The sequence below is a fragment of the Ceratosolen solmsi genome, unplaced genomic scaffold (genome assembly GCF_000503995.2).
Source record: "Ceratosolen solmsi marchali unplaced genomic scaffold, CerSol_1.0 scaffold6, whole genome shotgun sequence".
NCBI classification, from domain to species: Eukaryota; Metazoa; Arthropoda; class Insecta; order Hymenoptera; family Agaonidae; genus Ceratosolen; species Ceratosolen solmsi.
The window spans coordinates 4,123,825-4,151,039 of NW_011948414.1; the positions used below are offsets into that span (position 1 = coordinate 4,123,825).

General features: G+C 39.0%; 1 protein-coding gene across 6 annotated transcripts in view; it reads left to right on the plus strand.

Annotated features, from left to right (window-relative positions):
• cnc (NFE2 like bZIP transcription factor cap-n-collar) overlaps positions 1-27,215 on the plus strand; it is a 180,216-nt gene that overhangs the window by 60,360 nt on the left and 92,641 nt on the right. For all 6 annotated transcript variants that reach the window (XM_011506686.1, XM_011506684.1, XM_011506685.1 and 3 more), the window contains exons 2-3: positions 15,565-15,732; positions 25,959-26,037. In XM_011506686.1, coding sequence (XP_011504988.1) covers positions 15,565-15,732; positions 25,959-26,037 — 247 coding nt within the window. The remainder of the gene's footprint in view (positions 1-15,564; positions 15,733-25,958; positions 26,038-27,215) is intronic.

Consider the following 27,215-nt stretch of genomic DNA (forward strand, 5'->3'; position numbering starts at 1 on the left):
TTAATATTACAAGTTTTTTTTTTTAATTAGCGTTAATATTATAATAGCATATAGTTAATAGTATAATAATAATTTTACAATAATTATTCCATATTAAATTATTGTGCATGATTGTGGATTTATTAAGGGAAAACTTATATATATATATATATCATAAAATTTTCCATATTCTGGAGCTTAATGCTTGTTTTTTAATAAATGCTTTTAATATTTCTGAGTTAATTGCCAAAAAATTCCTTGAAGCGAAAGCTCGAAATCGTAAATTGATTAAATAAAAAGTATTTAACATGAAACGACTTAACACGTAATTGGAGGTGGACAAATCGCAAGCTTGAACTTTTTGTGAAGACAATTTCTATTTTACATAAAGTGAAGTTTCATTTAACAAAAACAGTATTACAATTGATATATTAAAATGCAAGAATTTATTATCGAGAACCGAAATTCTAAATAAAAATTACAAAACAATGATATTTTATATTATACAATAATTATTGTTAAACCTGTGTGCGTCTAATATGGTAATCTGTAAATTTGCTTATTAAGTCAAAAGTGCCAATCGATCTGACGGACTTTAATAAACTCTCCATTTCTCCATTAAAAAAATAAGTAGCCTTAGTCTGTTAATCATTAAACACTCGGGCAAAAACAAAGTGTTTAACGGCCGTAATCTTGACCAATATGAAATCGCTGATTTCCATGTTCTCGCTATCGCGCGCAACAGTGCCGAAGCAAAAGAAGAAAATCCCATGGGACGAACTTGCAATCGATCACTCGCGTCAAAATATTTCGGGGAGCATCACCGCGCTCAGGGGATCCTTAACGTTTATTTCTTTTTCAATTTTTTTTTTTTTTTTTTTTTTTTTTTTTTTTTTTTTTTGTTTGTCGCCGGGATCGAGCAACGCATTTCCAATCGTCATTGTTCCGATAACCCCGATGCCATCGAGGATCGAATCTTAGTCTCTCACGTGCCTTTTATAAGCTGCTTACAGGAGCCAGAAGAATTTTTTGACTCTTCAATAACTTTTCTCGTAAGCTCCCAAGGCCTATTTCCTCTTTTTCGTTTTTTTTTTTTTTTTTTTTTTTTTTTTTTTTTTTTTTTTTTTTTTTTTTAAACCACCCTCCTTTTTTTTTTTTCCTTCGCACTATGCCATTTTATTGCCGCTTGCATTTTGAACGTTGGTAGAGTACCACGAGTTTTGTGTTGATTATGCAATTGATGGGTGATACGATGAGTAAGGAAAATGATCAAATGCGGTACAAATTTGCCATTACAAAAACATTCAGCGTCAATCGATAATGTAGTTCACAAATATAGTTTGAGTTTTTTTTTTTCTATAAAGACGAAAATTACGAAATTTATATTCCAATTATTCCTTTTTTATCTTTTCAAATTAATCGAAATTTACACGCATTATTATGTAAAAGCACGCATTATGTATGTGTATGCGCGCGCGCATGTACATACGATACGTACGATAGCAACAACGTAGATACATAAGATATTATAATTTAATTAAAAAAACTTTTCATTTTCATTATCTATCCAATTCGGCAATAGTTGTATACGATAAAGCAATTCAATATTCTATGAAACATGCGAATGGAATGTGATTTAATTGTTCGTTTAACAAATATCTAGTAGGAATTTTAGATAAATAAATTATCTTCATTTTACCGCTTAGTTTTCATTCAAATATGTATTTATTATTTCATACGTCATAATGCACATTTTCATGCCTGGCAAACAGATATCTAAATAGATATCGCCGAGATATTAGAATGTATTATAAAACAGAATGAAAATCTATTTTCAAACAAGCAAACGCTAATTATGCTCTGAGAATATTCTACCTTTGAAAATTATAATCAAATGTGACAAAATAACATAAATTATTTTATAGCAAACATAAAGAAGTAATTTTCCAAATTCTAAGGCATCCTCGGAAGCAAATATCGACAAATAGCCACAATGAATCGATTAGATAAGCAAAAAAGACGCGTTCGTGGGTGTGTGTGTGCACATATAAAAGGTACGTAATAGCTGCTATTCGTAGAATCCTCGACCAATGATCGACTGTCCCCTAAGCAACCTCTCAAACCCCCATCCTTTTTTACCCTCCCTCTCCCTCTTCTCTCTCTCTCTCTCTCTCTCTCTCTCTCTCTTCCTCTCTCTCTCCCTCTCTCTCTCTCCCTCTCTCCCTCTCCCCCTCTCTATCTATCTATCTCCATCTCTCTCTCACTTCTCATTATCTTTTTCTTCTCATTTTCCATCCATTCTTCGTGCCGAATTAATATGGCTTTCGAATAAGGGATCATTTATTATTGACTTATAGATCGATGTTTACCTGCTGCGTTGTAAATGTAGAAATCATTATCATCCGATGTAAATACTTACCTACCTATGCAGTATACCGCATACGCAAAAATAATACATTTGCATACACGTATAACGAAAGCTACATAATTATTAATTATTTATCTTTATCATCATCATAATCCATTGAATATTCTATAATAATCGCTTTTCAACTTATCAAAAACTTATTAATCTTCACATTGTGTATATAATTGAATATTTACTAAGAAATTAGCATTGGAATTTTGTAATCACGATTAATGACAGACGTTTGACAGAATATTTTATAAATTATATTAAATCCCTTGAAAATAATAAGTAGCCGAATGCTCTATTTAATTGCTATATAATATAAGCAACCATTAAATGCACAATTAATGCGACGTAAAAAATGTATAAAATTTCTAAAGAAACTCACTTTGAAATTACAGCCGACCACTTGAGTTCTATTTACCGTTTACAATATTATTATGTTACCTTACATAGTTTGAAAATTATTATCTCAAGTATCGAGAGGAAGAAATCAAAGGGAGCGGTTATTAACAGCCTCGGCCACAAAAAGTGTGCTTTGATAAAACCGTTCCTATGTAACAGAATTTTATTAAAAACCTTTTGAGCACAATGTAAGGAAGGCTGCGTATGTGAGCAACGTAGAAAATTATTATAGTCTTACGTCGAGTGAAAATACGTGTATAATATTGGACGCTGTTGGATATGGAAAGCCATAAGATAGGTTACACGATCCTGTTGCGAAGGAGATAAGAACGGCAATTGGACTGACAATAGCAACGCCCCGTTGGCCGAGGATCAATCGACGATTCACATTTGAAAAATGATCTGATTTTCGATGTCCGGAATCTTTTCGTGATACGGAACGAGCCTAACAGATAAAAGCTTAGCTTTGATTGGCTCTCGAATGTAGTTATCGGGTCAATATACGCACGAATCCATACGAAAGTTATACGTAAAATATTCTTTCCTAATGGATATTGCGTTTGATTATTCGCGAGAGGTTATTTGAAATTATGTCGACATGTAGAATATCAAAATATTAATCGCATAATATTATCGATCGCTTTACGTTTACAATATTGTTGAATAAAATTCTCTATTTTAACGATCGCTATCGGTATCGCATAGAATATCATATATTAGAACAAAAAAAAAATGTTAACGTTAATTTTTAGTTTATAACGCTTATCGTTAAAATAAAAAAGAAAAAAAAAAGAACTATTTGCTCACGTAAATTTTATCTTATCAACATACTACCGTTTATGCAACTATGAGACAATAATGTCTTAAGGATTTCTCTGGAATTCCGTTAATTATGAAGAGTAAGTGATTAATTAGTTTCAGTTTTTTTTTTTTTTTTTTTTTTTTTTTTTTTTTTTTGAAATTGAGTCAGTTTCATTTCATTCGCTCTAACAATATAAAAGATAAAAATTAACTGTTCAGTTTCACAAACATTCCCATGATTATAAAGTGCTGCAAGGAGTTGCAAGCGACACTAGAAATCATTCGCATTTATTCATTAGGCTTTGTGAACGTTTTGAAATGAAAGGTTCTGCGAAGTGGCGTTTGTATTTCATGATAAAAACATAACTACACAAGACAGTCATGAGAAAACTATTAACAATGGCATATAATATTCATGTTTGACATTATAAGTCTCTTTTGAAGTTACAAGAATATTACATTACATAATAGAAAAAGAGCTATATAATTTAGGTGAATATTTATTGAATTTTTATATATTAAGAATATTGAATGCACAGTTTTCTGCAAGTCGTTCGTGGATGACCTTTGATTGTTATTAAGAAAGTAAATTAAGAATGTCAATCTAAATACAATCAGTAATTGACAGGAAATTGGCCGAGAATAATAAACGAATTATATATACATAAACTAACCATTTAATCTCTATTTTAAAACAAATAATCGAAGATTAAAACTTTTTTTTACTATTTCGAAAAAAATATTATCAAGCTGATGAAGTGCTTTTTATGAAAAAGTTAATAATCTGTCGATTAAATTATTTTGTGAACGTGGAATGTAGAAAGTTGCATTAAAATTGTTTTTATAATGAAATCATTTTTCTAATTATTACTTCAACTTAATTTGTTAAATTTTTGTAACTTTGAAAATTTATATTATTAGAAAAAAATACACACACACACACAAACAAACAAACAAACAATATATTCCTACGAATATTGATTAAACAAATAAAACTTTCGGTATAAACACTATAGATACAGAGAGTACAAAATTTTTATAAAAAATAAACGATTACATTCGTTTCATAGTAACGAAACTATATATTTTAAGAATGAATGTTTTAATCCTATAATTGAAAGGACGAAATGTAAAGATGTTTTAGCAAGTTAAAATATACTAAGTAAATTTTCATTCAAGTAAATCTTTAATATAGTCAATCGGATGTGAGCACTTATTTTATTTTGTCACTTCATAGACTCGTTCGATACCCAAGTAAGGCACAATCGATCGCCAAATTCGCCATCGAACAAATTGCCTTTGCTTTCTTATTTCTCCATGTCATCCGTTGCTAAACGTAAAATCTGTTAAATCGTTCGACTACACGTTTAATAGGAGATAGTGAATTTTGCGATCGGAACGCGCATGCGCGCACTATAAGAGAGCCAACGCCCCGAGCTCTGTGAAAACTTTTAACAAGCATTCTCGCTTGCACAATGGCGGATAAGACCAAAAAGTACAATCAAAGAGAGGGGGGGGGTGAGAGAGATGCGCATACGCACGCGTCTCCCCTAGGAGAGGACGCATTCGTCCTTTCTTCCTATAGCTTCCCAATAATGTGCCTGGAAAATCATTAATCAAATTTCCCCGCCGCAGTACCATTGCGTCCCCTCTCCAATACCCTACTCCCCCTTAAGCCCCTTCCATCCTGTCCCTATATCTCTCTATCTCTCTAGTGTATGCGCGCGCACACAGCAACGCACTAATTAAAACCAGGAAATTAATGCTTGACTCGCCGCAGGATGCGTGACGGCTTTTCGCCGAGCAAGCGCCCAAGACAAAGAGGATTTCATCCGCCCCCCCCCCACCTGCCGACTTCACTTGGTAAAACCATAAGGTTGAGATCGAGAGATGATGTCGATCGCGAGATTTTCAGCCAAACACAGCGAATGTCGCCGAACGACGATTCCCTATTTTAAGCTGCGCGTCGATGTTTCGTGGATGATCGGTGTTGCGCAGATTGCAATAGTTCCGAGATATCCAGACGGAAGAGTGCGATTATGATATTCGTTTACAGGATGAATCGTCGCTCCTTTTATTCATCTATTCGATCCGCATAGCTTCTCCTATTGGCTGATATCAATATGATATTAATAATTCATTGAAGCTCATACAACTGACAGGTATGATCGTATTAGGTAAGACGCGTACTTTATGATCTAACAAAGAATGCGCTAAAAGTGCCAACGAAAGTGATTTTACAATTCGACAATACCCCCTTCAAATATGTGGCTAATGTAATGATTTAATTATTAATAGTTTGAATCATTGCTGTAAAGTTTATTTTATATAAAGATAAATGTTAAAATATCCGCCGTTATGTACACGTGATTACTAGAGTAGATTTTGTTTTTGTTTTTGTTTTTGTTAATTAAATACAGCTTAAGGTACTTTGAAAATGATCGCGAGCCAACAATGGCCTTCGAAACGGCGAAACACTTTACCGCAAGAGTTTTCTTTTTTTGTTTGCTTTTTTTTTATTTTTATTTTTTAAACATATCACATCAAAGTTTCTCCAGCTCGAAAGCCTCATAAGGTACGGCGTGGCTAATGTGGTAAAGCAAATCGTAAACCAAAGTTTAAAGTCCAAAGTCTTCGCATCGCCGCATAATAGCTACGTAAACTCTAGGTTGCGCGATATAGCAAGCGGTGCCGGAAGTACTTACAAGTCACCGATCCCAACAATTTTTAATTGTAAATTCACGCGGCTGAATATAATACCAACTATCCTTCCATTCCGGGGACAAACTTGAATCGGACCAAGGGATACTGGAAAACGCGTCTCGCCCCGATCGATACAATAACTTACGGCGCGACTCAGTAAGGGAATAGTATTCGTTCGAGATTGCCGATCTAGTCGGACTCCCCGATCGAGCCGAATCTTCTACTTGCATACTTCCATGGCATTTCGCGAGCTGCATCGCCAGAATGGAGATTGACACTGGGGAAGCCTCGTTGACAATTCACCTGCTGTCAAATTGGCCCAACTCGCAGCTAAGCGGCCCGCGAAAACATCAACACAGCGCCAAAGGGGGGCGAAGCCGAGGCCCATGGGCCCCGATGAATTACAACCCGAGCCCCGGGGCCTGGGTCGACGCCCACGACCCCTCGGTCAAGTAATGACCCGGCCCCGATGGGCCGAACCGCGAAGCCCCGCGGGTGCCTCGCTACTCATAAATTAGCAGCGTTTGCGGCTAACCACCGGGGCCTCTCGACCGCTAATGGCTCCCAGCGGGTCACGCCCCGAGTACCCGAGACTTGCGCACGCGCTTCCGACGCGTCATCCACGGGAGGACCTTGGCGAACGCGGCGGTCATTGAAGAAGGGCCGGGGGGACGATAAGCCTCGGTGCTCTCGCACGCCCTATTGGGGCTTCGAAGCTGCATTCCACTTGTTGGCGGCGAGTGACAAGTGTGAAATCGAGATGCTCCAATGCTGGCGGTTTCAACCGCGATCGATCGCACTCCAAGTTTGGCATGGGCTTGGAGAACCAGGAGGAGAGGTCGGTGTGGGCTTACTCATCGTGGCATCTCGTCGGCGGAACGGTAGCGCACATTGGCATATCGCTCGTTTGACAATGTTGGACGCGCATGGATATTGTATTGATATCGAATGATATTGTTTCGCATTAGGCGTTAGGCGTTAGGCGTTATGATGTTGCCTATGTTTTCCTTAATCGGTATATTAGCGTTAAGGCTCGAATGTACATGTGCCATTATTGTGCCGTTATTGTGCCGTTATTGTATTACATTATTGTCGCATCTGCCGTTGTCATCGTCGTCATGGTCGTCGTTGTCCTTATTATTGTTGTTATTGCGAGTTGAAAATGAAAGGTTCGTTCTCGTCAAGATGAAACGCCAAATTTTTCTAATTTTCTACTCCCTTATGTATAAGTGTATGTCATTGTAAGATATGCGAACGCGCGATGTAGGTTTTTGTGACAAAATATAAACGTATTTTAAGCGAACGAGTTAACAACCCCTAATGCACTGAATATTGATTCGTTTTCTACGTGTGCGTGTTTATGTGTGAGCGCGTGTGCGTGAGCGCGTGTGTAAAGCCAACCGGTTTATAACTTATTCGATCGTAGAGAACATGGATTTGCCAAATTTATGCTATCGATTTAGCTAATAAATGCCGAAAGCTCGTATTAAGATATTAAGAGGCTATTTTGACGATATTCCTTTTCTATCGGTTTTTTACGTTGCAGCGCGCACAATGCGCCATTGTAAATGGTCGAATTTTAATGACCGTAGGATACTTTTGGGAATAATAAAAGTATGAAAATGCATCTTTTAAGCTGCTTTCGCGCAAATGACTGGCACTTGCTCGATGAACAGGTGGTCGTACAGAATGTTAGCTCGGGCAATTGAAGCGAAAGGATCGGAGCTCGAGCTCGTAATCAGTCAGCATTATAAATTACTGCAAATTACGAATGATGATTACGGATTTGCTACTGACACCCACACCCCGTAAGCAATGCACGACTCGTTTGGAGAGAGTCTTGGCCTTGTACTTCGACGAGATCCGATGGCTGCTCGGGACACTTGGCGCTGTCCCTCATAAAGTCTCCAAGTGCGAACGATCGGCCGCTAGATGGCAATCGTTAGGATTTGCGCAACAATTGGCGAGAGTGGTAGACAAATAAGCCTTCCGGAATTAGCAACGTTGACGCGCTGCGTAGAGCCGTAATTTATAGCCCAACATTTGGTAGACACACGACTTGTCGGCTCGGAGACTGCCGCTTCGGTAGTACGATACAATTCCGGGGGAATTTGCGGGATTAGGTAGGAGAGACAGGTAGGCTCGCTGTGTGTGATATACAAGCAGGGAAGAAAAGGATACCGACTGGGTGCGGTTGCGCCGTAGCTGCGTTACAGGCTAACGAGATTATTCGCCAATTTGTAAGGATCTCGTCTGCCGCTTTTCCTCGCACTCGTCGTCCCTCTCTCACGCTGGGTCCTCCGCCAATAATAACCCCCGTCTCTGTCAATTCTCGGCTTTTCAATGATTCGCCATTGTTGACGGGACTCCCGGCGAAATTACGACAGACACGAGTCCCTTGATGATTCGCCTCGTTGTCCGAGTGCACAATGACCGGAGAGACCCTGCAGGCCGTACCAGGTCGATTAATGAATTCTCGGGGACAGCCCTCGCGGGGAGAGGCCGTTGGACCACGAGGAAACATCGACCCGGCCAATGTTTTTAACGGCCTCGGGATAATTTCTTCCATTTTGATTTTCCGCATTGGCCAGCGCGCTCACGATTTATTTAAAATATTCGTTCGTCGCTGCATCCGAGGCCGAGAGTGACTCGACGACCGAGCATTGTCGCTATATTAGTAAGCATTTATTCCCGAGACGTTCGCTCTAGCCAAGCCCACGCTGCGCGCTGACACGCATGAACCTATTCCAAAAGCGCCAACCTATTCCAAAAACGATACCTAACAGTAACGCGCCCGTCTCGTGGAGGAGCCAACACAATCGAAGCGAACCGCCGTCTCATTCTACCTAGACTCGCGTCTAGAAATTCACGTGACGTCGCCACGAAATCACTCGACCTGCCGTGAGACAAGGATAGATGAATAATCCTTACAAGTCACCACGGCGCTTAGCTATCGTTGTGAATTTGTCAAGGGGTTTATTCGTTTCTTCCTTCGTCTTACTTTTTCAATAGTCGCGCGAAGGCGCAATATTACATTTCCACACTTTTCACTCGAGAACATCATCACCGAGCGATTCATTCTTCGCTGCTGGATTTTCTCCATTAATTAGGGCTAATGCTACCCTCTCAAAATCACTTTTCCGATTAGAGTGCTCGACCATTATTTATAGCCCCTTGCTTTCAACGTGCCTGAAGTGAATTTACCAAAGCGCGCGGTGATTTAACGCGCTTAAGCACAGCAAAACACTCGCCTCGACACTTAAAAAAGTGTCTTGATAATAACGTAGGAGGAGGGAAGTGGAGAGGGATGGTAACTGTTATTAAGAGACGGCGAGCTTAATAAGTTGTGAGTTTATTTATTATCACAAGACGCACTACAGTCCAGCCTATTATTTTATTATATAATAACTCAATGTACTTTTTAGCATTTTATAAGCGTTACAGCAACACAATAATTAATGCATGTGATAGAGTGTAAATGCGCGCGCGCAAGTATTGTGAATGATTGAAAGAATTATTTCTATATTTTTAAGCATATTATGATTACACTTGTGTTTAAATAAAAAAGAAAATCAATCTTTGACATTCGTTCCAAATTCTCCATACATACATACATATATATATATATTATTACGAGAAAGGCATATTAGATATTCATATTTAAAATGCATGAATGCGTAAAAATGATGATCGAACGTGTAATCTCAAATGTTACCTATTCAATTCCTAAATTCAATTTCAAAAAGATATTATAATTATCGATGTCGTTGATTATATTAACGATAGATAACTAATTTCGTTGTTGGAAACACAACCTTAACTTTTAATTTAAGCCTCCATATATCACGTATTTGTATTTCGCTGATAAGTTCAATCTCCGCTAAAACTGACGTTTATTCTATCAAATTCTAAAATACAGTCAACACTTAAATTTCGATTTACAATGTTAACGGAATATATTTTAATCCCGATACGTGCTACCATCACCATCCGATAATTATAGTTTCAATGCATAAGGTATAATAAAGTAGCGTTCTGCCAATTGAGATGATGCGATAATATAGCTTATGACGAAAGACAGAGTAAGTAGAGTGAGCTTTTGTAAAAAGAAAAAGCTCAATAAACGATGAGAATGACGATAAAGCTGAATTTTTTTATGCTTTAATAGTTTTATTACACTAAACCATAATATAATATTATAGTTCGACAAAAAATACATTTATGAAAATACATAGTAATAAATGTTCCTTAATAGGCAATGAATTTTATAATAGTCGATTCTCAGCCTAATCATTATTATAATAAAAATGTTTAACAAGCTGTAAATCATTAAATCAAGTTGAATTTTTGTAACAGACGTAATATACGCAACGTAATGCTCACATTGACGGAGTCGACAAAATTCGTCACAAGTTACAAATATTTTTATGTACACAATGATTTTACAATTTCTCCTTAATCCTCCATTCATTAAAGTGATAATTTTAAAATTACAAGAATTTAATCTTAAAGTATAAGCTTCTATTTTATTCTATTTTTGTTTTTTGTTTTTTTTTGTTTTTGTTTTTTGTTTTTTGTTTTTGTTGGATCGTTATCACACGCTTGTCATCACTCAGTCGTGCTGGTTGATAGAAATGGTAAACGCATTTGACCTTTAATATCTCAAAAGCCTTCTTACGATCGAGATAATAAAACAAAAACAAAACAAAAAAAACGGTCGCTCAAAATGACACATCCTTGCATTTTTTTCATTTAAAAGTCAATATAGCAAGATTTTTCTTACGCCTCCAATAGATTTTCCAAGTGCATGAATAATACAGAGGTTAATGATTATACAGGATCATCGAGTAACACTCGCATCATCGACAAAAAAATGTTGCCTCGTCGCATAAAATGTATCTCAAATAATTGAAAGGAGCAATGCCTTAAATGCAATTAAATGTAGTGACAACGTTCCGACGACTAAACTCAAAACTTCACGTCCAATCGCTTATTATTGCCGTAAAATCCTTGAGCGTACACCGCGGGCTGGCACTTTTTCTTCCAGCGAGCGTGAAATCCACATTAAACTCGAGATCCAGCGGTTCCGGTGCCCCAATAAAACTCGTTAGCCGGGTCGCTTGGCTAATTGCGAGCCAACGCGAAATCTTACGAAAATAATCGATATGAGTCGAGCGATCGACTCATTCTCTCTCTCTCTCTTCTCTCTCTCTCTCTCTCTCTCTCTCTCTCTCTCTCTCTCTATCTATCTATCTATCTATCTATCTATCTATCTTATGCGCGTGCGTGGGCGCGGCGGACGTCCCGCAGCGCGGACTACAAGCATGGCCGACCGACTCCTCGCCCACACCCGCGTGCGTGTATCTCGATCGGCCCCTTCCTGGCTTTCTCCAAACTTCGCAAGAGATAGGGAGAAAGTAAGCACGAGGCGTAGTCCTCGAGCTTCGTCGAGCTTCACAGATGACCCTTTCTCAGCATCCGATCGTCGTGTACGATACGACAAATCGGGGCTCGAATGTCCCGCCTCGGGCGCATGCGCTGTCACGGGAACGAGCGTTTTTATTATCCGTCAAGAGTTTCATCTATTCAACGGATCGCCGTGAATTGTCGCTACAAACATTGTCTCCTCGATCTTTGCCTATCGATCGATCAACGATAACGCTACTCGCACGTCGATCTCATTTGCATTTAAAGCTTACTTGACAAACAAATCGAGCGACTCTCCTTGCCCGCCCTCTTTTCCAATTTCCTCGGCTATCGCATTAAACTGCCGTCAAGTATCTCGGGAGCGTGGATTATTAATTTAGCGACAGGACTCTGCGATTTTACATTCGCCGGGAAGTCGACAGAGCTTATCAAGACGGCGCAGCTTCGAGTTGCGATCAATCCAACGATCGAACTTCAACTTCGCACATAATGCGTATTATAAACATCTGTTCGCGCTCGGCTAAGGCGGAGACGCCTCCGTACATTGTTCGCGAATACGAAACTCGTTTCATCAATCGGTGATTGCCATGCCTTTTCTTGATTCGTCTGTTCACCCCTCCGACCCCCTCCACCCCGATCATTCTGCCACGGTACCCCCGTCGTCTATTGAAATAGGCGAGATCACGGCTGCGGCATTTGTTTGGTCTTGCGCGAACTTATGTTTACGTGGTCCATTGGGTTCGACATTTCTACACGTTTGACACACGTTGAATGATGAAAAGTTTTGGCGTTCACGCCTTGGCGGCAATTCGGTGAAAGCCCTAGAATTTATGGTGGCGAAAATGAAGGGGCAGGTCCCGGGTCACCTAAAATTCACTCATCATCGCGGTGGGCATTTACGGAGCGCGCGAGTGCCCAATGTGTGATAATACGGCCACGAGATGCGCGGAAAATGACTTTCTACTAAATCGGGGAGAGGAGACGCGTGTAATGGAGTGGAGAGAAGTGGCTGATAATCGATATTCCCGACGGGCCGCTGTCGGACTTTTTTTACAAGTAGTTGACGGAATCACCGGATCTAGATCGACGTTTATTATTACGTGCGAAAGGTAAATCGATTTTATGTGGGAAAAAGAGAGGAAAACACGAGGCATGAACCTGGACGACGGGCACTTTTAATCATTTTCGCCTTATTACCATTGACAGTCGTACTGCATACTAATTGCAATTTTTTTATTTATATCATCTTTTTTTAACTTCACGTTGGCTGATTGTAATTCGCGTTACGCCATTATTCGCCACTTTATGCAACTCGTGCACTTTTCGCTACGAGCTCGGCTGACTACTCTCGATGAGCTCTCCACGAATGTCGATCGATGTTATCTGTGCTCGTTCACCACAATGAAAATCAACAAATATCAGCTTTCAATCATAAAATTTAGACGGATTCATTAATATTTCATCTTTTCGCTTATAGCGCATGATCGTCCAAAATGTTCATAGTTGGTTTTTAATCTTCGGCTACCACGGAAAAATCCACGATAACATGTTGTCCGAAAATTTTTTAAAAACATTCCCATTAACTGCTTGTCCGATCAATATAAATCTAAAAAGATGTTGAATAATGTAAAATATTGATGAGAATAGTCGGGGGGAAGAGAAAGTTGCCCATTGACACGAGAATTTCAGTTTTTCAGTCGAAGCATCCCAAAGACGGAAAAACCGCAATGGGATTGGAGGAATAAAGCTAATGAGTTGGGAGAAGGACAGGGAATGGAAATGTAGTGAAGAAGGAAACGCAGCGAACGAAACAAAGAAAAAAAAAACAAAAACAAAAATTAAAACGTCGCAATAATGGTAAGGTAAACGGACGTCAGAAGCTCGTTTATCGCCAGTTTTTTTTTTTTTTTTTTTTTTTTTTTTTTTTTTTTTTTTTTTTTTTTTTTTTTCGCAAAAAAACGCGCGGGTCCCCCTGATAAATGCGCGAGGCTTCCTTCCTGCGCCGCCGAGCGATCGGCCGCACTTTCTTGCTTTCCAAAGTTTCGCAACATTTTTGCAAGCCTCACTCGCGCCTTTCTTTCTCCACTCCGGCGAGCGCCATAGAAAGTCCGGGGTAGAAGTGGGGCGCCGCTTTTTCCGCGTCGTATCATCTCGCGAAAGTCAGAGCAGCGTGGGGCGGTAAAAAGGCGCCGATGAGAAAAGTCACCGAGTTTCTCGGCGACGCTTCGACGCGAGCGACGACAATGCATATTTGCGCGGGGCGTGCTGCCGCGCTGCGGGGGAGGACGATGAAAGCGTGTCGAGGAAGCTCGACGATTCGCGCGTTGCCGTCGAAGTAGCGAGATTAACTTTGGCCAAGGAAGTGCCACGGATGAGCGATACCGACTTTTGAATATAGTCACTCGATTTAATCGGGACTCGGCGAGCCCGAGACCCCAAGCACGGCGCACCGGCTTTTTCCGAGTGCGGAAAGAAATTTACAAGGGGGAACTTGGCGAGCGAGCGCCGCTTCCTCCGTTGACTTTGCTTCTCTCCTCGCTCACGCTTACGCAATAAATCCACTACGTACAGCAACAACTTGCCTCTCGCAACTTTATAAACGCGGACCGTGGATGTGGCAATTTAAAAACTGTTTATTTCAATATTAAGATTATTATCGACCAATGACAATTGCTCGCTTTTAATGCAACAACGTGCTAAGTCGTCGATATTTTCGGGAATGTTATACTCTACGTCCGCTAAGAATTTCGCATGTCCTCTGGAATATAATATATTTGATATGTAATACGAGGACTGTCGGCTTATGAAAATTTGTATTCGTGATTGTAATGTGAAGTAAGTACTGGGGAATAAAATTTAATCATGTAAGAATATGCGAACAAAATGCAAGCGACATAGTACGAAAAATTTTACGTTTATATAAGAAAAAGGACAAAAAAATTAATAATCGAATTAGCATATTATGAAATTTATTATTTTAAAAAAATTGATTGCAATCATTGGATTATTATCATTGGAATTATTGTGAAGGAATGTGATCGCGGAATGCCAACATTTAGTATTGTAGCGAATTGTTATTGTTTTATTATTGTACGAGTATAATAACAAAATTTTCGTACCCATAACATGTATTAACTGCATGGAGATTACATTATTAATAAACATTAATTAAAAATTTTCTCGCATTTCAAAGATAAAATAAATGACGATTGGTTTTGTAAAAAAATCTATTCATCAGCATCTAAGAATATCTGTTCGAGCTCAGTCTGTTTTTCGTTTTTTTTTTTTTTTTTTTTTTCGGGTAATTTGATCTAATGTTGATTGTTACTTTATTTCATATAAAAAAATCAATTACCTGTAAGACAAGGTAGGAGAACCTCTTTAATGGATAAACGACGAATCCTTAATCTTATTTTTCCCAATCTTTATATTCTCATAAAAAAAAAAAAAAAATAAAAAAAAAAAAATAAAAAAACTTAGTGATATTTAAATATAATACTATATTTTGATTAAACATTCAAAATAACAGAACTGAAATTATAATTTTCGATATAATTTGTCCCAGTATCGATTGTTATTCATATAGTACGAGTGAGACTTTTACGACTTTTATCGTCTTCAGGCTCGAGATTTCATTAATATATTAACTCTCATGAAAAATAAGAGCGAATCCAATATAGAGAAAAAAATAAATCAAATACATAATACACAATAATAATTAAGTACACGTATTAGTAATGAAAATGATGTATATGTAATGATAATACTGAAAATTAGAATAATACGTTCACTATTAATGCATTATTATTAATCAATGAATTAATATTTTATACTCATAGGACATGGATTTAATTGAGGTTTTGTGGAAGCAAGATGTTGATTTGGGCTTTACGTTAGTTGATCCCACGCCTACGGCAAAAATCGCAGCTACCTCATCGAAAAAAGAATCCGAGGATGATATCGAGAAGCTCAAAACCTTGGAAGCCATTAATGCAGCTAACGATAAGGTAGGTTCGGATGACTCTAGAGCAGTTTCTTGCATAAACCCTTTATACGGTTATCCGTACGTATTTATAATCGAGTTAATTCCATTCGAATGAAGTGCCCACGAGGTGTCTTCAGAAATCTTCAGAATTATTTTTATTTATCGATAAGACCACGTAGTCTATCTTGCCTAATCCATTAATCGTGGGATTGCGTCTGGAAAGGTAGGCTAGAGAATAAAGAGGTTAGAGGGTAAAGTAAAGTGGACAAAGCATGGCAAACGTGCGAAAGACAGTTCTATTATTGTTTTTTTTTCTATTTTTTTTTTTACTTTTTTACTTTTTTGTTCTTCGTATATATATATATATATATATATATATATATATATATACATATATATTTGTATTATTATTGTATTATTATAATTTTTTTGTTTCGAATGACTGAAATCGCGCAGAATTATAATGACCGATCCTCGTTTACATTGATTTCGAGAGAGCATGAAAAATGGCGAACATGCTCATTACAAGCGGTCAATCATAAAACGAGTGACATAGAAATTCACTGATATTTAAAAACAATGGCGTCGTTATGAGAGTGGATGAAGCTCGTTGCTCGTTGCTCGTTGCTCGTTCCACGATCCACCCTTCGCAATTCATCATGATCGGCGAGTGCGCAGTCATAATAAGGATCGCTGGTGAGCGGTAGAGGATGAGGAAGAAATCGGCGGTGTATCGCCAACCTCGTAATGATCCCGGCTCGGTAAGACTCCATCATGGAGCTTTTCGATTCTTATCAGTATTTGGGAGCTCAGTTTTATATAACATGCATCTTTACGCACACGAGTGCGCGCGCTCGCCGAAAGAAAGACACGCAGAGTGAGAGAGTGAGAGAGTAAGAGAGAGAGAGAGAGAGAGAGAGACAAGGGGAAGAGGAGTTAAGACTCAAACAAAAGGCTATCGAGAACAAGGCACCTTGGGAATCCGACGTGTTCACGGTGGTAGCCCGCATCTCCTTCCCCCATTCTGAGCGTCGTCGTCGATCGAGTCTGAAATTTGTGCACTGACATCGGTATTTATTTGACAGCTATGCCAATTAGTGATTGTCATTGTGTGTGTGCGCTGCCATTGATCAGGACTACGCGCTCCTCTAACTTCTTCCACGTCGTTGGCGCGCTCTTGACATTTTCCGTATCGTTTGACTTTCAGAATTATGATTCATTGTTTTGGCTATTTATTTCGTGGTGATATTTAATTGTGGTTGATAGAATCATTTGAAACTAATACACGGATGATACGTCGTTTGACGATCTTACGTATAAATATATGCGATATTAGCTGAGAATGGACTTACTTAATGGACTTAGGATTAAGGATTCGGTATGAATGAAAATTTACATCGGTGATGCTAGCATATGAATCATCGTGGAAGGTCATTGGAAAGACATCATGTAATGTATACCAGTTGTCATTTCGAGAAAGTCGTAAGTCTGAATACAGCAAAAATCCTGTAATAGTGACGCCAATTTACGGGTTAATGACATAATTGATAAATTGAAATATAATTAATCAATGAAAATAGATTTGTCATTGATTTGCGAAAAATCGATCATTAATGCATTTATAAGTCACTGCGTGGTGATTTTCAGCCTAAGGCAATTGGTTACGGTCTCTTAAACAAAAAACAAAAAAAAAAACAAAAAAAAAACAAAAAAAAAACAAGAAGGCGAAGAAAAACAGCAAATATTTTTTTTTCAATCAAAATTAATTGAGGCACTTTCTCTTTGTTGGATATGTAGTATTCTAGCTTTTAAGTTTTGCCAAGTATAATTATATATCTTTGACTATTAACCGCATTGAATTGCATTCAATGCAGCATCGATTTTCAAATCGGGATTTCTCAAAACTACATGCTCATTACGATAAACTGCGATAAAAATATCATATACCATCGACGAGGAGATAATTGTAATTAAAAGGGCAGCGCGAGGGCGTCAAAGGCAAGATACACTGTTGAAACAACAAAATTTCAGGTCAAGACAGCGAGTACGGAAAAATTTCCATTTCACATTGATATAAGGACAAAAGAACGGAGCAGGTAATTCCCAAACGAACAAGACATAAGTAATACACGCATCATACGTCTCTTCGGCGCTCACATACTTTCCTCGGGCGAACTTAGCCGCCGCCGCTCATCCTCGACGACCACGAGGATGACGCTGCAGGGACGTCCTGGGCGGGTCGGGCATCAGACTCGTCTCTCTCTCTCTCTCTCTCTCTCTCTCTCTCTCTCTCTACGTGCCCAGCTCCCCCGACATCTCGCCGCCCTCCACTCACCATCTTGGCACCCACTCACCCCCGCCCTTCCCTTACATTCTCAATCTCGATTGGTCCGAAGGCCTTCAGTAGTTCGATGTCTATCTCCCGTCTGGCTGAGCTCGGCACCGCGCCGCGGCGTCGGCGGCGGCGTCTCATTGTTCTGTGCCGGGGAAGCTCTTTGTGAAGAGGCCGCGGCGCGCGCGCATCAAAGATTCCTGAGATGCGTTTTGGATGTCGATAAAAAGAAAGAACGCGGAGTGATGCGGCCGAGAGAAGTGGCGCGCGAGGATCGGCTGCTCGGATAAGGTGAAGAGAGTGGGGCGGCAAGGGGGGAGGGGGGGGGGGTCCCGATACGTATAATCGATATACGTGACATGGATCGCGAGCTGAAGCCGCGAACAAAAGCTTGCGAAGAGGAGCTCCGATGCACTCCCGCGGCCTTTGGGTGCCCGCGTGGCCCTGTGCGGTTGCTTTATTGGTAATTCTGGATTCCGCGAGCGCAGAAGAAATTGATTTTTCGAGCTTAATGCGGCTTATTGTGGCAAGTAAACGCCGTCGGGAATTAAATTCGATCCGCTTAATCTAGAAACTCGTTGTTCGCGTGAAGCCTTTAGACGCGGTCCACCATTTTATTTGTTCTTATTTCCTCGATTTTATATGCTTTACAATGAGATAGTGAGCGTTATTTGGGTTGGAGACTTTTTCCCCCTTTTAAAGCAATGTTTTCCGTTTAATTATGGAAAGTAATTTCGAGGCGTAGTAGCCGCATCCAACTCCAATGAAAATCTCGATATGCTTTGAATAAATGAAATGTTGAAGCGAAAGGTCGCAGGCCTAAGAGACTACGAATTATTTAACATTTTAATAGTTGCCGATATTTAATTTAAACTCACGATGAAAATTAAAATTATAAATAATAATTTGAAAAGACCAATGCATGTTAATTAAATGGCATCTTATAATGAGCTCGATTATTAACTTTTACTTTCTTATTGCTGAAAAGCCGTTGCTTGGTATAACTAATTTTTCAATTTGTGCCTATTTAAAAGATACTTCTTGCAATGACTTGAATTTTAAATTGAAGCCAAACCTCGTGTTACTTTTTTGAATTTCGAATACTCATTACGAAGTTTACGATTTTTTGAACTTTCCAAGTTTTCAGATTGATTGGGAATTGCTCAATTACGGGAGAAAAAAAACCAATTTAATAGCTGAACTTGCTTTATTTTATTCGATATTAATATCTAATGCAATTAGCTATAAATAATTATTTTTATCAATTCGAGAGAGTTAAGTAAGACAGAGCAAGACAAAGTAAACTCAACGGCTGCGCTGGTTAATGCGAAAAAAAAGTGCTGTGCCGACGTGCCGAGTAATTAAATATTTGAATAAAAGTCTGGCTTTATCGCTTGGGTAATTTCAAATAAAAGTCAAATAACTTTGATATTTTATCTTTGCGAAATATATTGATAAATTTGGCTGTTCTAATTTTATACATTTATACTTTGCCCTCAGCTTCGGAATGAAATAAATAACAAAAATATAACGATCGTACAACGATCGCTATGAAATATGACGAAAGGTATTACGTAACATTGAAAACTTACGCGCAGACACTTAATAGCGATTGACGGGCCGATTGACTTCAATATTTAATCCTTAAAATATGAATAATAAACATACCGCTGTAAGAATTCTTGCGTGGGACTCGAATCGCGGCCTTCAAGCCTCCCAAGTATTTTTATGCAACGAAATATTATCCCTCGCAAGACGAAAATTGCAATGAAAAGGAAGCATCGTTGAAAAAAAAAAAAAAAAAAAAAAGAATCATAACAGCAAACTAATAATTGCGATAAAGTGCGCGCCACCTCGATATCGCAAATCCCTGCTTCATAAGGGTAGATGGGTCAGTTGGGTCTGAGCTCGCTGGTGAAGATGTGTTCAACTGAAAATGGCGCTATTCCCCTGCTTCCTCCCTCCCTCCGCCCTCCCCCTCCTCCCAACATTAAGATGCATTAGGATGTTGCAGCTACTCGGGCTCGAGGGAAATGATAGATGTTGCGCGGCGAGGGGCCGCAACGCCATTGGCTGGTGTCCCGAAGTGGAAAAGAAAAGCCGAGACGAAAGATTGGAGCATCGAGGGGACCCGTTTAATACGCTTGGAAATTGAAAATGGAATACGTAGCGTCCCTCCCCTTTTCATTATCCTCGCTCTAAGATCAGTTCGTTCTCGAATATGGCGGATGTTGCGTTTACGAAGCTGAGATTCCCAGAGGAACCGAATCATGCTTCTTGGCATACATGGTACGAAGGAGGCTAAATATTACGCGCAACAGGAGATTTTCGGCGAGAAATGAATTCTGACGATCGCAAGGCATGCACTGGAGAATTTCCCTTCGTCGTAAGGTTCGACCTTAACGATTACTTGGCGTGATTAGTTATGTTTAAGATACCATCATTTATTATATAAACAGCGCAAGTAACAACATCGATTTTTGAAACATTAAACACGGCAAGATTCGAGCTCCAAATCTGCCTTACACGCACGCTTGCGCGTGCACGCACAAATTCACACACACACACACACACACACACACACACACATACACATTATTTTAAAAAAACACGAGTTAATGATTAGGAGGATCGATATTGACATATTAATTTCTTATTTGCAAGAATTGTATTTTTATATAATAGCAGCTTTATGGAACATTATATTTAATTAAAGCTTAAAATATAATGTTTGCAATTCTATTTATTTATGTATTGGTATGCATATTGGCCAAGGATCCGCTTTAAAATGACTAATCGCATATTTGTCAAATTTTTAGCGCATACATTATCATCAAAATTTTTAAAATCTACGCTACTTATACTTATATTGATTTTTACTTTGTACTTTTTTTACGTAAATGTCACACACGCACACATACATACACGCATACACACACACACACACACACACACAAAAATAATATACTACTTTTTAAAAAAAAAACTTTCAACATTTTAATTTAATTATTGAACTTATAGAATGGAAATAAAGTAATTAAAGGGCAAAGTTATAAATATAATGAAAATGATAAAATATTAAAAGTTGGAATATTTTAGAGAAACTTAAGAGTGAATTTGGCATTGTTAAATATGTATGATTTTTGCAACTCAATGTAACGAAATATCATATGCAGAATAGGAATTTAGCCAACAGGTACGTTACGGGTTTAAGAAAAGCCAGTCCTTAAAAGTCCATATTTTTTATATATAATTATAATCATTGAGTGCTAAAACATTAAATTACATATTACATTGTAAATAGTTTATGGTTAATTACAATAATGATTGTTGATCGACAACTTCTTATGACATCATCGTTTCGAGTAACGTTTTTGTAATCGACCGTGAAAACGGATTTTAGGGGAACTGTACGTTCGCCTCCGTTACAAAAAAAAAAAAAAAAAAAAAAAAAAAAACCCGAACGTAAGTATATCTCCAAAGTTTTTTTTTCCGACTAATAACAAGCCCCTGCTTCCTTGACATTTTGTGTAATTCAAAAAATAAAAAACTCGCGCGTACATACGATTTCTCCTCAGTCATCCACGTCCGCTCTCCACCTCCACGAGGTCCGATCCCGACCGCGCGCGTTCTAAGCGGCGACTTCCCACGCGCGTCGCCCGTGCCGATCGTCCCAAAATCCAACGCCCCATCGATCCCAACAATTTCATCGTCCTCCTCCTCCTCCTCCTCCTCCCTCTTCACCTCAGCCACTCTCTCGTAATGGAAGGAAGCCTCGTTTTTCGTATTCATACGTCTAAAAGCGCGGGGCCCCCCCACCGCGGCCTCGACGTACTCGTCAACGACGATACATCATGCACAGAGCGAAAGAGACGCTGGCATAAAGGGCTCGGATGTTACGACGTCGACGGATGGGGGAGAGAGACGGAGCGAATGCTCGGATGGCCACTATCAGGGCCGCGCTCGCGGTGATTAATGATCGGCGCACAATGCTGTTTTCATTACACTCATTTCAACGTCGCCCGCGTACATTTATGTACTCTGTATTAGTGCACGCTAACGAATATCCATGTGGAATTTATACCCCCCGTCCATTGGACAACGATTCCCTCACTCCGTCTCTGCCCGCGCGCGCACTCGTCCGTAACGAACGTCTCCGCCCTTGGCTCTTGTACACGCATACCCTTGCACCGGAGCCCCATATGCGGCTCAGTCAATATCGAGTGCTCCAATCAGAAAATGTATTTCGTCTCTTTCCATTGCTCCTCCATCGATTTACTGGCTATTAGCGTACGCAATGCACCGCCGCGAGATCTCACTAATGCCGACGCCCTAACATCTCCCAGCTATCTATCTGACACCGTAGCTATTTTTATTCCGATGCTAAAAGCCAAGCTCCACATCCATCAATTAACATAAAAATTGTGTGCGTCCGGTTGCGCGTGGCAGCCTCCGTTCTTCTAACGTAGGAGAGAAAAAAAATCGATTCCATGGCTTGGCTATTGTTCGCATATTGCAATTGTTTAACTTATAACGAGCGCACTACCGGCCAAGTGTCATTCTCATTGTATTTGCTCGTAATGTGGGAAACTCGGCAGAGAAATTTAATAGAAAATATTAGAGATCGACGGTGCGTGTACGTTATTATAGTTGGATCAGGCGCATCAATAGGGGACTCGCGCGCTCGTAATCGTCGAATTGATCCTAAGAGCGAGGCTAAGGCTAAGAGGTGGAGCTGTCCGTCGTCCCATTCGATTCACCCGGTGACTTATTCCTCAGACTTATTTCGTAGCCTCCACCTTCTTGGCTTGAAGAACCGCGTACGCACGCACACAAGAGCCACGTCGGTCGTTTCCTCGCCCGTTGCATGCTTATTCTAGAGCCTCGTCGTAGCCGACCAAGATCAGAGAGATGCTTGAAGAAGGATCGCTTTGATTATGACGTCTCTATGAAGATCGCGCAGCCTTGGCCGCAGCGGCTCCACTCTCGAACGACCCGAGGCTTTGTTAAACGTGCGAAGGGGGAGGCTGTGGCGTGGAGCGGCGTCACCACTTGCGAAATATTCCATTTCGTTCGAGGGTTATAAGTATTGAGTTCTTTTGTTTTTTTTTTGTTTTTTGTATTTTTTTTTGTTTTTGTTTTTTTTTTTCTTTATATATATATATATATAAATTCGGTTCGTGGAACCTGATTGACGTCGGGTGTTCTTTGGCGATAGGATCTTGATTCTTTTCTTGCATAATATTGATAAAACGGATTTCTTCTGCAAATAGTACAATTCTGTCAATTTTAAATGTTTGGCTAGATTTTAAAAAGCTTTCTCTCTCTCTCTCTCTCTCTCTCTCTCTCTCTCTCTCTCTCTCTCTCTCTCTCTCACTCACTCACTCACAATACACAGATGTATATAGGTGTATATTAAAGTCGCACGATCGTTACAACAACGATAATCAAAGGCTTTGGTATGATTGTCCGTGTGTTTTTTTTTCTTCTTTTCATTTAAACGCGATTTTGTTACTCGCATCAGGATTCTTTCATTTCCCAAGAGTTCGAAACAAGCAAAACTCTCGTGCCACATTTCACTTGGCAACACTTTAGCATCGAATTTACCAGACGATTATTAATGTCCATCCTAGCCGTTTTTTATTTTTTTGTTCCGTAATTTCGTTGTAATGCAAAATTGTCATATCTAATCTTGCTTGTTGCGCTAAATGACATTTTCATAACTTCCGACGCTTCCACTATCGAGCTTAACCAACTAGCAACCTTAAGCACCCCAATAATATATAAATTTTCCGATCCACTCACTCGAGAATCTGTATTTAAAGACTGCTAAGTAATTTATCAATCTATTTTTTTTCCCTTCTTTTTTTATTATTATTATTCCACCCCCACCCCCACCCCCCAATCCCTACCCCCATTGTCCAACAAATTTCAGACGATTAACTCTAATGAAGCCGCATTCGCCATACACTCGATCGTCGGGTAGTATTCAACTTTGGTACTAAAGGCATTTCTTCGTTGATAGTAATAACATTTTATCTCGCGCTTATAAACGCCGAGCTAAGCTATTTTGATTAAGTCATTTTTCATGGGCGCCGGTAAGCAGCAAAATAAAAAAATGCATTTCTACATCTTTAAAGTCCAAGTGGAATATGGAGTTGATGATAGGTTTGATGGATATAAGTAAAGTGACGAGTCGAAACTCGCGCTCGTTCCTCCCCCGCCTGGAGGTGAGCGTCGAGCATCTCCTCGGATGAAAATTCACACGTGTTGACTTGAATTTTATTTATCTAGAAGAGGCGAGCTTTCGTTCATTCGAGATTCCATTTGAGTATTATTTGACTTTCGCCCTTACGTCTCCTTCCTCTCCTCGTAAGCCTTGGCTCTCGTAAATTATGATAGAAACCCTCGTCCGTGTGAGCGACAACAATGGAATCGTTACGTCGACAGCATCCTTTCATTTCTAATTTCCCTCGTCATTTCTTCGTGCGTGCTATGCCGCATCTACGTATGTTCTCCCTTCACCTTAACGTGGCGATTACAGCTGATTCGAGACTTTCGTGCACACACGCGCAGAACAGGTGAGAAGCCTTTAATCTTTTTTCAACGCCTCTAATTGGAACTCTGTGCTATTGCTGCACGTTTTCATACGACGTCTCTCTCTCTCTCTCTCTCTCTCTCTCTCTCAATCTCTCTCTCTCTCTCAATCTCTCTCAATCTCTCAATCTCTCTCAATCTCTCTCTCAATCTCATATTCCAAGTGCCCTCGACTACACAGCTGTTGCGTATGAAGAACAATTATTAAAGGAATATTTTCTTACCTATCCAAATGGCCTTGTTAAAAAAAAAAAATAATAATAATAAATAAATACATAAAAAAAATAATCATTTTACGCATTAAATTACTTAAACGATGAATAATCGATAAATAATCATAAATAATTCGAAATTCAGTTATCACAGTACAAGCGGTGGTATTAAATATTTTTCGTCACTGATAATACATTTCACATTGCAATTATTTCTAGAGGAGAATATATAAAACCGCACTAATGATTCATTACAATTTCCTACGAAAATTTGTCAAGGATTTTGGCTTTTTTTTCTTTCATTGAAAATATAGGCTATGGTTAATATAGCCAAACCGTAAAAGAGAATCAGAACCGTAAACTTTATTTGATTTACTTCTTATTATTATTTTCTTTTTCCCAAGTACGGCGTTTTTCATAGATTGATGAACAAACTTTGGGAATTAGGATAAAGAAGGACCGACGACGGCTTATAAAGATATTATTTCAAGTAGAAGTATACTCGGTAAGTTTTCCATGCGCCAGATTTAGATATCGTGGAAGCGTGGACGGATGAAAAATGTGAAAATTACCATCGACAATGAAGACAAGCGCGGATGAATGAAAATGGAAATGGAATCCGCTCGCCGAAAGAGAGGAAGAGTCAACGTGTCCTCGAATGGCTCTCGAGGATTTTTCGAATAGGATGCGAACCATGGCGCAACAATGCAAGTCGCATGTCATCGGGCCGAAGCACGCGAAAATTTTGTAACTCCCTTTTTCTTCGCCTCCTCTTTATTATCCCATCACTCGTACTCGCATTTCCCGATGCATTCACCATTCACCACGACGTACCTGACTTACGTGCTACTGTCATTGTTTAATATTTTTCAAAGGTTAACGATTCTTATATCGCCTCCCTCCACCTCCTTTCTTACTTCCTTTCATTACCTCGGGGGGAGAGAGAGAGAGAGAGAGAGAGAGAGAGAGAGAGAGCGTTTGTGTGTTTGTGTCATTACCGTTGTTGGCAAAAGCGCAACGATTAAGTGAGAAAATTCTTGACTTTTCAAAAGGATATCCGCTGCTGGACCGACGAATATATGCTTTTCTTTCTGTTTTAAATTACAGAAAACACCGGACATTAAGGAAGAGCCATCTAAGGAAGATCCTTGGGCAGGACTCCCCTACACCGTCGATTTGGAAACAGGTATGAGCTTCATTTTCATTCTTTAATAGTGCATTGCCAAGTGCCCGCACGATTAACGATTAAACTCATCTTCTGGCATTTTATTCTAATTAATTCGATTAATGTTAAAATATAATGATCGCCATAGACCCTACAATTCCAATGTTCATACTCTGTCGCAGCAGAGTACAATGCATTTGAAAGACAGTGAGAATAATCGCGAACACAATGTTTCTCGATTGAACGTAATATAATTGCTGTGCTATTGCATATGTAGAGAGTGACTGGTATCCAAGTACAAAGAGTACCAGTCGATTTATCGAGCGACGCGCCATACAAAACTAAAGCAGAAGAAGTCCGGGCCAGCAATCCCAGGCGCAGGCAACGAGGAGAAAATAGATTATTTAATAATGTTAATGTTGATTAGTTGCCGATGATACATAATGGAAATTAGAAAACGAGTAATGGCTTTTGAATGCATTGGCTCGAACAATGGATGTCAGATGAGAGTTGTACAAGTACTTTCGAATCTGAAATTATGTTTGCCATTTAGTCAATTAAGCGGCTTTATCTGGAACATTTAATCATCAATTACGAAACGAGGTAGGCTTCGTTAACAAAAACAAAACAAAACAAAACAAAACCAAAAAAAAAATAATTAAAGTGAACTTTGTGTAGGCTGGAGCCGATTATTAACCTACGGCTCTCGTCGAATTCTTACCGAAATCGAGGGGCAAAAAACTTGCAGAGACCTCGTTTATTAACAACAGCTTTAGTTTTTAGCTTAGCAGCCGCTTTTAATATATATATGTATATATATATATATATATATATATATATGTATGTATGTATATACATGTTAATAAATTTAATGAAAACTATTCGATTAATTGAAATTCCTCGAAAATTCTAAAACATACAAGGCATCGCGCATGTACGACAAATAATAAAAAGCCTTAAGTTTTCGAGTAACTCGCTTTAGCGATCGATAAAAAAAACTCTCGGTCGATTAGAATGTAATTTTATAGGTGAAACGATTCGACAAATACCAAGTATTTTATTATGAAGTTGCACGGCTATTATCGTCTTTCCTTTAATAGGATAATGGTATTAAGGATTAGCCTTTACTGGTAGCCTTTAATAATAATTTCAGCTTCTTAGATCCATGAAAAATAAATAAATTAACATTAGCTTCTTAG